Here is a 12,419-nt window from a genome sequence, read left to right on the forward strand (position 1 = left end):
GGGAGGGGAGGGCGTCCTGGGGAAGAGGGGTGAGGGGGGGAGCAGCTCAGGCCTCAGTGTGGAGGCTGGGCCTGCCTTCCTCTCCTTCCATTCCCCCCATCACTGGCCCTTACCTTGAACCCCAAGTGCAGCTCTGTGCAGAGGGGGCCTGAAGATGCAGTCCTGGGGGCAGCAGGGTCTTGGCCGAGGGGACCTCAGAGCTGAATGTGGAAGGAGCTGGGACCTGCAAGACTGCCCTGACTCAGGCCTGACTCACTCATGCAAATCAGAACGCAGAGAAGGCTCCCATGCAGGTGGGAGTCCCCAGACCTGCCGGGGTGGCACGACTGTCCCTGCCCCACTGAAATCACCCTGTCTCTGGATCTACCAGGTCCTTTTCTGTCCCTGAGCCTTGCACACTCAGTTCCCTTTGGCTGGAAGCGCAGCCTCCTACTTCTTCAAAGCCACACTCAGGAGCGGCCTTGGGAAGCCTCTCCTGTTCCGGACAGAGGCAGTCACACCCTGTGAAGGCCCTGTTGACTCCAGCAAGCGACCTGGCAAATGTCCACCTCACACAGCTTCCCTGAAATGGGGCGAGAATCTCAGGCCTTGGGGTTGTTATGAGGACAAGTGAGATAAAGGTAGAAATCTGGCAAGGGCTGGGCATGCAGTAGGCACTTAGGAAACGGAGGAAGTGGGGGTGTGCCTGCCCTTGGCTAAGGCTCTGGGCTGCCTTCCTGCTGGACTGGTGGGTATGGCTCAAGGGAGATGCTGGGCTGGAACAGAGAAGGGGCAATGAGATTTAAACTGTGGCAGGGTTGAAATGGTAGTCAGAGGACAGAAGGTGAAAGCTTTGCCGCCAGCAAGAGGAACTCAGGTCAGACCTGAAGAAGGACTGGCTGACAAGGATTCGTGATTCCGGATGACTCTTACCTCGGGACTGAGTGTCCCTGGGCTCCACTGTGGAAGGCAGGGGGGATCAGAAGGGGTGCAGACTCTTAGGATACCCCAGGCCAGGTGGGGGCTAGGTGGAGGTGGGTCCCCATGAATGGAGCAGCTAGAGACAGACAGGAACAGCGTCCTACTACAGGGCTCAGCTTCCGAGGTTTAGGAGCCCAAGGGGGCCATGAGGGAGGTCTGGCTGGAGAAGTCAACCTGGAAACAGCACCTGGAGGTGGGGGGATGTGGCTCATTTACTCATTGTCAGCAGACCTTTCTGGGGGTCCCATACGCTAAGCTGGTGCCTGGTGCAAAAAGCAACATGGAGGGAGTCCTGGGCCAGCCCAGCCTGGCTGGGGCTTGGGTTACGTCAAGTCACTTCCTCTCTGTGGGTGTTGTTTCTTCATTTGTAAATGTCAGTGCTGGAGCAGGTCGAATGACAAGGGGCAGGACTTGTGGCTTTGAGCTGGGGTGGGATCTTAGTTGACATAGCAGAGGGGAGCTGGAGGGAGACACAAGAAACCGGGAGAGGGTGAGGTGGTGGGGTGTTGAGGCTTGAGCTGGGCCCTTGGGGTAGGGGAGGAGGGGAACCCCCCAGCTTGTGGCCACGCTGTCACAACAGGATGACACTCCCCTCTGCCAGGTCCCTGCTTCCCTGGGGGTGGAGACTCAGTGACGTGTCACAGCAGCTGGAGGGCTTAAACCTCCAAACCAGGGCCAGGATTAGGGTACAGTGAGTATGCTACTTGCCCTGGGCACAAAGTGTAAGGGGCGGGGGTGGGCAAAAAGCTCAGTAATCAAGATAATATTTTTAAGCCGTATTTTTTTAAAAAATCAAAATTAATGAGAAAAATCTAAGATAAAATACCAAAATTTTAAATAAAGAGGTTCAGTATTGCCAATTCCTTCTTTGCCACAGGCTCCAGTATGGCTCAGCAGGGCACTGCTCCAAACTTCTTTTTTTCAAGGAGCTGCCTCCTCCAGGAAGCCTTCCCTGACCTTCAGCCTGGTGAAGGCTCTGCGGGCCATTTTCACTGGCTAAATGGTGCCTGACTCCCTCTGGGCTGAGCTTCCTGGAGAGCCAGTCCAGGTCTGAGGTCTGTGTTATGCTTCCAGAGCCTTGAATGAGGCTGTTCTAGAGGGGTGTCAGGGTGGATCCCTGAGTCTGACCTTAGCCGAAAGTCTTTAGTGCAGGAATAGGAACTTGAGGGAGGCCCAGGAGGGGGCTGACCCCTTCTCTGGGTTGTAAGTGGTTTCCTGTTTCCCAGCCCTGGTCATTCCAGTAGGGTGGTTGGGGACATCAGCAATCCCCGTTGAGTGTTTAGAATGGGGCCTGAGCTGTGGCAGGTGCTCAGTTAGTATTCATAATCACTTTTGGGAGGCAGGAAGCAGAGTGGCTAAGAATCCAGAATTGGGGGGCGCCTGGGTGGCAGTCTGTTGAGCGTCCGACTCTTGGTTTTGGCTCAGGTCATGATCTCATAGTCATGAGACTGGGCCTGTGTCAGGCTCCGTGCCCAGCACCGAGTCTGCTTGAGATTCTCTCCTTCTCCCTCTGTCCCTCCCGCTCATACTCTCTCTCTCTCTAAAATAAATAAATAAATCTTAAAAAAGAAAAAAAAAGAATCCAGAGGTAGACTATCCAGGAGAAATGAAATGTGAGCCACAAGTGCAATTTAAAAAATTTTTAATTAATTGTAATGTATTTAATCTAAATATCCAAAATATTATACTTTCATCACATAATAAATAGAAACAATAGAGATATTTTATCTTCTTGTTTTTGTACTAAATCTTCAAAACCCAGTGTGTACTTTATACAGCACACTTCATCACGTGGCCACATCTTCAGTGCTCATGGCCGTATTTGGCTACGGTTGGTTACCGTATTAGACAAAGCAGATCTAAGACCGTGTTCAAGCTGCCCCTTCTAGCTGTGTGACTTTGGGCAAATGACTTAACTTCTCTGTGCCTCAGTGTCTTCATCTTGAACTATGGGCTTTGTACCGCATAGGGTTGCTGTGAGGATTCAGTAAGTGAATAAAAAGTGCTTCAGTAGCTGGTGTATAATAAGGACTATTTAGGTTGGCTTTTATTTTTTAAAAATTGTCATTTTAGTAGCACTGCCGTTCTTTGCCAATTCTGTCTGAAGTACTAATTATCTAAAATTTATTTTAAAATACTTTTCAGGGGCGCTTGGGTGGCTCAGGGGGCTAAGCGTCTGCCTTCAGCTTGGGTCATGATTCCAGGATCCTGCGATCAAGCCCCAAGTCAGGCTCCCTGCTCAGCGGGGAGTCTGCTTCTCTCTCCCCCTCTGCCCCTCCGCCTGCTTGTGTGCTCTCTCTCTCTCTCACACATAAATATATAAAACCTTTTAAAGAATACTTTTAAAACATGTACCTACTTGAGCCCCATCCTGAGAAGCTGCTGGAGAGTCTCTTAAGATAATACCCAGCTAGAAAGTTCAAATGTGCACAAGGGCGCCCTGAAGCCGTCACGCACAGCCTCGCAGTTTTCTGTTCACCCTGCCCTGGTGGCAGGAAACATGCTGTGGCCCCGATGTGCCCATTGACTCCCCCGCCCCTTCCTCACGCAGAGCCCCCGCCATCTGCGCTTGCTGGTGGCCTGCCCTTGGGGATGGCCAGTTCTTTCTCCTCCTGCCTGGAAACACCCTCCTTTGGCCCCCACACCTGTTTAGGAGCAGGGCCTCTGGGGTCTCCTACCCATGCCTCAGCTGCCCCCTCTGCCCTCACCCCACCCCATGGCTTCCAGCCTCAGTGGAGAGTGTCCTGTTTCCCCAGGTCTCCCCCGAGTCCCCCCACCTCTCATGGACAGGCTCTGCCTTATAGTGGGAGCTGCACCTGCCCCCTGTGCAGGCCTCCCTGGGGGTGGTCCAGGCCTGACAGTTCCTACCACAGCCTGCTTCTGCACAGCGCACACCGGTCCTGGGGAGGGCCAGAGCATGGCCAGTCCTGACACCTCTTAGCCACCTGTGTGACCATTACCTCTGGACGGGCATGTCCGCCTCTTCACTCCCGTGGGAAGGCCTCCCTCTGGCCTAACCTCCACTGCCCCACCCAACTTCCATTAGGCTCCCTGAACCCTTCCTTCTTCCCCTACCATCTTCCCCATCTCTTGCTTCCTTCCCTCTCTTCCCCCTTCCCCTTCTTCCTTCCTTCCTTCCCTCCTCCCACTTCCTCCTCCTCCTCCTCCTGGCATCCTGCTGCTCACAGTGGCTCGTGGACTTTCTCCTCTGCTCCTGTCCTTACAGGTTCCATCGATCTTGGACCAAGATGAGGAGCCATTCAGAGTAGCCGCTGCCTCTGGAAAGATCCCTGGTGTCCTGGGCAGCCCAGCAGGTGAGTCAGGAGGTGGGGGTCGGGGAGCTGGGTTGGGTGTGGTGGGCTAAGTCCCAACTTTGAAACGCGGGAGACTTCATGGAGGCCAGACCTGAGGTCCCGGTTTTCATTTTGAAAATAGGCAGAGAGGCAGGGAGAGGGTGAGGCTGAAGAGCCTCCCGGGAGGGCTTTGAAGGGGTGGGATGGATAGGGCAGGGACCAGCCGGTGGGGTGGGGGTTGTGGATCACATTCTCTTTTAAATTGTACTTATTTTTTGGAAAGTGATAGAAAAGTTTAAGGTACAGAAAGGTATAGTGAAGGTAACCCTCCCTCCTGTCCTCACAGCTTCCGGTTCTTGTCCTCCAAGGCAGGCGGTTTCTTGTTGACCCATGGGGGGGGGTGGTATTCTGCGTATGTGTGCGTGCGTGCATATATGTATATGTCTATACGTACGGACGTATATGTACATTTTTTATTTAACCTAGATGTTTGCATAGCAAAACACTACTCTGCATCTTATTTTTCCATCTAACAATAAATCCTTAATATGGTTTTATATGACTTTCAGAATCTGCTTATTGGTGATTTTGGGGGGATTATGCTTTGTGCTGGTTATAGCTTAACCCAGGAAGAACCGATGTCTTCATAATGTTGAAAGCTGGTTTATCCAAGAACATCCAGTGTTTTTTTGTTTGTGTCTTCCTTGGAGCCTCTCAGGAGCCTTTTTAAAGAACTCAAATAGTTCAAAATGTAGGTAATTGGGGCGCCTGGGTGGCTCAGCCGTTAAGCGTCTGCCTTCGGCTCAGGTCATGATCTCAGGGTCCTGGGATCGAGCTCCGCGTCGGGCTCCCTGCTCCACGTGAAGCCTGCTTCTCCCTCTCCCACTCCCCCTGCTTGTGTTCCCTCTCTTGCTGTCTCTCTCTGTCAAATAAATAAATAAAATCTTAAAAAAAAATGTAGGTGATTGATAAAGATGTGGAGTGAACAGTCTCCCTCCCACCAGAGAGAGGTTTCCAGGGAAGCGGATGGAGCTTGAGCTTCAGACTCTGTCCAAGGCCCGGGCAGGGGCCTGGGCACAGTGTGCATGTGGTCTTGGAAATTTGTACAAAAGCAAGATATTCTTTGTTTTTCCAATTAAGTTTTTTTTTAACTGAGATATGATTGACACACGACATTGTATTTCCAGGTGTACAACATAATGATTTGGTATTTGTGTATATTGTAAAATGATAAAGATATTCTGATATCGTTTATTTTTTTTACAAGAGGGAGGTGGGGAAGTGGCAGAGGAAGAAGGAGGGAGAGAATCTCAAGCAGACTCCACACCCAGTGCAGAGCCCGATGTGGGGCTCCCTCTCACGACTCTGAGATCGTGGCCTGAGCCAAAATTAAGAGTTAGCCACTTAACAGACTGAGGCACCCAGGCTCCCCTCTGGTGTCTTTTTCTTAAAGAGGGAAAATAATCAAACGTGTCAGCATCAGACCCCTTGAAGTCTGGCTCTAGGTCTGCTCCCTTCCGTCCCCTCAGACCTCAGTTTTCCTCCTTAGAACCAAGGTCACCTTGTTTCTGCTGTGTCTTTTCAGAGATATTTTATGCATTTACCATCACTGCAGACAGGTTTATCCTCCCTGGTTTGTTTTTTTTCTACATGAAAAGCAGAATGTTCTATATACTGTTCTGCACCTTTTTTTAGCCACTTAACAATGTATCTGGGAGGTCATCCCATATCAACATAGAACCAGTTTCCTCATTTTTTTTTTTTTTAAGTAGGCTCCACACCCAGCATGGAGCCCACCACAAAGCTTGAACTCATGACCCTGAGATAAAGACCTGAGCTTAGACCAAGACTTAGACACTTAACCCACTGAGCCACCCAGGCACCCCAAGTTTCCTCATTTTTTTAGGGCTGCTCAGTAGACTACTATATGACTACACTATAATTTAGTTAACTGTTCCCTGTTTGATGGGTATTTTGGTTATTTCCAATCTTTTGTTGCCAGTCACCTTGGAGGACTGCAGGATAAGTGCCTAGGGGTGGCTGGATCAAAGGACTAGGGGTTTTCATAGCTATTGTGGCTTTAATTGCCCTTCCCAGAGACACTCCCACTAGCGGGCCAGGGGAATGCCTCACCCCCTCACCACTTAGTGTGAGGAGGTTAAGTTCGGTTTCATATGCTTAAGAACCATTTATATTTTCCTTTCTATGAATTTCTCTCTGTGTATTTTTTGCCCCTTTTCCTTTTTTTTAAAAGATTTTATTTATTTATTCGACAGAGATAGAGGCAGCCAGTGAAAGAGGGAACACAAGCAGGGGGAGTGGGAGAGGAAGAAGCAGGCTCACAGCAGAGGAACCTGATGTGGGGCTCGATCACGCCCTGAGCCGAAGGCAGACGCTTAACCGCTGTGCCACCCAGGCGCCCCTGCCCCTTTTTCTGTTAGGTCATTGACCTGTTTTTTATTTCTAGGTGCTTTTCAGTTTTTAGGAAAATCAGTCCTGTGTCTGGGATATGAGAGGCAGATGTCCTCTGATTGTCGTTTATCTCTTGGCTTTGTTTCTGGTGCATTTTTATCACGCGAGAATGTTTGATTTTTTTTTATAGTTGAATATTTTACTCTTTATCTCCCTGGGTTTGTATCATCCAAAAGGCTTTTGCCTCTCTGAGATGATATTTTAAATCCTTTCATGGTTTTATTTTTTATAATGAAACCTTTCCTCTGCCTGTAATTTATCCTGTTGTAAGGTGTGAGGTAGGGGGGTCTAACTTTGTTTCTAGATTGTTCCACAGCTGTCCCAACAATTTAATAATCCATCTTTTCTCCACTAGTTTGAGATGTTACTTTTATTGGACACTAAATTATTATGTGTATTTGGATCTGTTTTTTAACTTTGTTTTGTTTGATTCATCTGTTCAGGTGCTGCTAACATGTGCTATTTTAATTACTACGGCTTATATGTTTTACTATGTGTTGAGGCTTGTTCTCACTCTTTACCTTTCTTTTCCCCCACCCCCTGCTTCTAGAATTTTCCTGGCTCTTCCTGCTTGTTTACTTTTCCACATGAATTTTCAAATCCGCTTGTCTAGCTCCCCTTCCGCCCCTCCCCAGAATTGTGTGTGTATTTAATAGGATTGTACATATTTATGAATTAACTTAGAATTATGATCTTCCTGATGCCTTCTTCCCAGGTAGCATACCACGTCTTTCCATTTGTCCAGGTCTCTTCTTTTTGCCTCTTCCTATAGCTCTCATAGAATTCTCACTACGTTTCTTCTTGGTGTTTTAGGTTTTGTAATGCTATTAAATTACGCTCTTCATCCTGGTTTCTACCTGGTTATTGCCTATAAATATTGATTCTGTTAGTTTTGAATCCAGCTCGCTTGCTAAATTCTTTAATTTTTAATCCCATGATTAATAATAATCATCATGAGATGGATATCCTTGTTTCATTCCTGATTTTAATGGAAATTTTTCCATTGTTTTCCCACAAATCAAGGTGCTGGTTTTTCAGTTTAAGGAAGTATCAATCTGTTTCTATTTTAGTAAGATGTTTGTTAAGTATGCTGGATACTGTGTTTTATCATTTGCTTCTTTGGTATCTGTGGAGATGATCTGGGGACTTTTTCTGTTTTGATTTGTTAATCACCTTCTCTCTGTGTCATCTGTGTCTTGACTCTTGCCCGGCCAGGAGCTCTGGAATGCAGGGATGGGACCTGAGTCCCTATCGCCCAGTGCCAGGCTCTCTCCAATGAACAAATGAGTGGATGGCCTTTCCTATACCTTAACCCCCTTGATGGTAGGAGAGGTGCCTCATTCACAGGGCCAGGACCCTATGTGATGCTGGCTTCACTTAACTCCTGGAGCCTTCTGCTTCTTCCAGGGGCATGGAGGTGGGGTGAAGCTCACCCCCTACACAGGGCCTGCAGGGGTGCTAGCAGTGGTATCCCTCAACCCCACCCATACTCGCTAAGCCCCCGGGCCTGGCCATCAGCTGGGAACTGGGCCCTCGCCCGGGTTTTGCAGAAGGCAGTAGACACAGCCGTTGGTCAGCCTTGCAGCAGTGGCCCCAGCTGTGGATGGGGCTTAGGGGTGGTACCAACTCTGGAGGTCCTGGAGGGCTTCCTAGGGAAGGTGTGAGCTGGGTGCTAGGAGGCCACAGGGGTGGCGGTGGCAGGTTTCAGACGGAGAGAAAAGCCTATGTGTTCAGGGGCCTGGCAGTATCTAGCCTTGCCTGGAATAGGGGAGAAAGCTCAAGGACAGAGCTTGACCGCACGGCACGGGAGAGCCACAGAGGGTTGCTAATCAGGGAACTGTGGCCGGGCAGCTTTGCCTCTCACCTGTGCCCATCTGTCTATTCCAGGTCTGGAGAGGGCCCTGCTGGCTGGCCCCTGCTAGCAGGAACCATGGCGGAGGCCGGGGATGCAGCGCTGTCTGTGGCTGAGTGGCTGCGGGCGCTGCACCTGGAGCAGTACTCCGGGCTCTTCGAGCAGCATGGACTGGTGTGGGCCACAGAGTGCCAAGGCCTCAGCGATGCCCGCCTGCTGGACATGGGCATGCTGCTGCCTGGTCACCGCCGCCGCATCCTGGCTGGCCTGCTGCGCGCCCACACGCCCCCAACCCCTGCACCCCGCCCCACCCCCCGGCCTGTGCCCATGAAGCGTCATGTTTTCCGCTCGCCGCCCCCACCTGCCACCCCGCCTGCCACCCCACCGGAGCCACTGCCCACGGCTGGAGAGGAGGAGGGGCTGCCCCCCGCCCCTCCCATCCCACCCCGGAGGAGCTGCCTGCCACCTGCCTGCTTCTCCGCCCCATCCACAGCAGCCCCGGACCCTGTGCTGCCCCCACTGCCTGCCAAGCGGCATTTGGCAGAGTTAAGTGTTCCGCCTGTGCCCCCCCGCACTGGGACCCCCCGCCTGCTGGTGAGGTGAGTGGATGCCATCTGTGGTGGGAGGAGCACGGGTAGAGGATCCTAGAAAGTGGAGGGGGCATTGGTGGCCTTTGGCAGTGCAGTAAGAAAGGCCCCGTCAGTGGAGGGAACGGCCTGTGTAAAGCTCAGAGGTGGGAAGCACCGTCCGGGGGCACTCTGAGCAGACTGGAGCTAAACTGTTGGGTGAGAGTGGGTGAGGCTTGCGGATGACACTGGGGACATTCTGTGAAGGCCAGGTGGGAAGCCAGGAAGGTTTCAAGCGAAATGATCAGATAAAAGCCGAATACTGAAAAGATGAATTTGGGGGTTGGTGAGGTTGGTGGAGGAGGAGGCTGGGTGACTAGTGACAGCAGATTGGAGTGAGAAGTTGGCCCTGGAATGGATGGGCCGTGGGGATGGCCTAGGCATAAGCAGAGAGAGCACAGGGAGCCACACAGCATCCATGTTTCCATCTTGGGTGGATAGTGGTGCCATCCCTGATCTGGGGGTCCAGGCACAGAATTGTACCCAGGGAGGAAGTCTGGAGTTCCACCTGGAGCCTGGTGGGTATGAGATGCTGAGGATGGGAGTACATTCCGAGTCAGTAGGTAGCAGGTGGAGGAAACAGTCTAGGATGATGAGCTTGCTGTTGGGGGAGCGGGACTGTCTCTTGTCTTCCCCCTCCACACTGCTCCTGCCACGTGTCCCCAAATCCTGGGGACACTTCTCAGGGCGCAACCTACTCACTCTCCCTCCCAGAATTGTTTTCTCCTCTCCTGGCTCCCTGTACTCCTGTTTCCTTGAGTTTCCTCCTACTTCTGTGGACAGTCCATTTTAACCTGCTTCACATATGCCCTCCATTCCTGCCATTTGCTGGGGTGCCCAATTGAGAGGGAACATCCCCAGCTGGTGCTGGATATGTGTTCAGGGGTGTAATGGAGATTATTGCAGTGCTTGGACCAAGTCAGCCTAATCTGGGAAGCCTTTTCGGAGGAGGAAAGGATGTGTAGAGAGAGGTCTCCTGGTCCCTATCGTTGGGCACTATGCTGGGTGCTTCACTTACACGATCTTGTTTGATTCCTGCTCAAGGCTTCTGGGGGATTTGTGTCCTGTTTGCAGGCAGAGAAACTGAGGCTCAGAAAAGGGAGAGGAGCTCTAGCTGGATCCATGCCAAGTGCATGCTCAGGGAGCCCCTGTGGGGAGGGTCTGGGAGATTTTCCCTACCTGGAGAGGGGCATTAGTAGTAAGGGGGCCTTGAAGGCCAAGCCAGGGCTGTGCTGTTTTGAGGTTTAATTGGTGGAAGCATGAAAAGGGTTTTTGCCTTTCCTGGGTTCACGCAACGGGGGATGGTACTATAACCCCTAAAAGCCTGGCTCACGGTTTAGATTGGAGTTTCCTGGAGCCCTTGTGCCCTCTAGTGGCCACTCTCATACATGCATGAGCCGGTTCTTTATTTTATTTTATTTTATTTTTAAAGATTTTATTTATTTATTTATTTGAGAGAGAGAACATGCATGCGTGAGAGAGTGTGAGGAGGTGGCATGAGCAGGAGTGGGGTATGAACCGGGACGGGATACGAGCGGGGTTGGGGTCAGGGTTGGTGCAGAGGGAAAGGGAAAAACAGGCTCCCCGCTGAGCAGGGAGCCCGACATGGGGCTTGATCCTAGGACCCCATCCCAGGACCCCGGGATCATGACCTTGAGCCGGAGGCAGAAGCTTAATGATAGAGCCACCAGGAGCCCCGTCCATTTCTATTTCCTTTCATTCTGTCATCATGGGGAGGGGCTGAGGGAGAGAAAGAGCTTATGTATGTGTCTCTGTGTCTGTGTGTGTCTGTGTCTGTTTGTCCATCTGTCTCTAGGGATAGGAGTAGGTGAACAAGGACAGGCAGTTCACAGAGGCTGAGGAGGCAAACCTCATTGAGGGAGTGGAGGCCTGGATTCCTGTTTCCGAGGTGGAATACCTGGGACAGGCCCAGCCAGCTATGTGCCTGATGGGCAGTTCCCCCTCTAGGCCTGTTTCTCTTTCGGGTGCCCTCCTTGGCCCTCCTGGTACTAACATCTCTGTTCAGGAGGCTTGTTGGGTAGAGCAAGGGTCCTGTCTATGCTCCAGAATACCAGCTCCCACCCTTAGAGCGTCAGTCTGAACTTAGTCACTTAGCCGACCTGTGGGGGAAGCCAGGCTTCCACGCTCAGGAGTCTGGCCCCCCTTGTAGAGGACCCCAAATTCATTCCATGCTGAGAGAATTTGTAGACAATTATTCTTCACAACATGGAGCTATTTCTTGGGGCAGAGCATGATGGGAGGTGAGCTGCCAAGCCTGGCTTCCTTGTCCAGGGGTCTTTGACATTCGGAACGGCAGACAGCTGCAGGTCCCAGCACCCTGGCTTTCAGGGTGCACAAAATCTTTACAGCCCAGTGTCAGAAGAACTCACTGCAGATGGAACTTCATGTATGTGTAACAGCTGGAGGCCGGGCAGGGAGGGGACCGGGATGGCTCTCCCTCACAGCCGCTTCCTCTGGACCCCAGGCTCCTTGGTGCACGGCAGAAGGCTGTTCAACCTGGCCTGCTCCTGTCCCCTTTGTAGGAGTCCCTTCTTCCTGATATGGCCTTGGGTCCTTGCTTGCACCCTTGAGTGACAGGGGTCTCACTCTCTCAATCTGTGGACCTCTTACACCAGTTCCTGGGGTGACCGAGTGAGCACTTCTGGCTGGCTCCAGCCCATCACCAGCGTCCCCAGTGGAATTTGGGATTATCTGCTGCGTGTGCATGTGTGTACTCTTGAGACGGTGGCTGCGTGGGAGGGCGTGCCTAGCCAGTGTGTAGGCGTGCACCCGTAGGTGTGCATGTTTGTGCAAGCTGTCACAGTAGTAGTGTGTCTGTGTATCTACGTTTCTGCACGGGTTTTCAGGGACGCCATATGTGGTCCTCATATGTCCATGTGAGTGGGGATTTACGCGGTTTCCGTGGTTACCTGCTTACGGTGGTGTGTGTGCGTGTGAGTTCATCGGGGCTTGCGTGCACACCTGCGTGTGCCCATGTCTACTGGTGCAGTGGGACCTCCAGTAGCGTGAGTCCATTGTGCTGTGGGTGGTGAATGGGCTTGTGTATTATTTGTACATGGCTGGGTGTGAGCCAGTGTGTGTCCACGTGCTGCCAAGCCCACTAGCGTCGGCTCCGTGAGGGCCAGAATTCTTGGGGGTTCTGTTTACTGCCGAATCCCCAATACCTGCAACAAAGCCAGGTGCCCAGTGGGCCCT

The 12,419-nt window shown here is 51.7% G+C and overlaps 1 protein-coding gene across 8 annotated transcripts in view; it reads left to right on the plus strand.

Annotated features, from left to right (window-relative positions):
- The window catches only part of ARAP1 (ArfGAP with RhoGAP domain, ankyrin repeat and PH domain 1), a 62,419-nt gene that overhangs the window by 12,982 nt on the left and 37,018 nt on the right, over positions 1-12,419 (plus strand). For all 8 annotated transcript variants that reach the window (XR_004627162.1, XR_004627163.1, XM_019807888.2 and 5 more), the window contains exons 2-3: positions 4,187-4,274; positions 8,613-9,176. Coding sequence is in view for 6 of the 8 variants with exons in the window: in XM_019807888.2 (XP_019663447.2) it covers positions 8,656-9,176 (521 nt within the window). In the remaining 2 variants the exon portion in view is untranslated. The remainder of the gene's footprint in view (positions 1-4,186; positions 4,275-8,612; positions 9,177-12,419) is intronic.

The sequence above is a fragment of the Ailuropoda melanoleuca genome, chromosome 8 (assembly GCF_002007445.2).
Source record: "Ailuropoda melanoleuca isolate Jingjing chromosome 8, ASM200744v2, whole genome shotgun sequence".
NCBI lineage: Eukaryota > Metazoa > Chordata > Mammalia > Carnivora > Ursidae > Ailuropoda > Ailuropoda melanoleuca.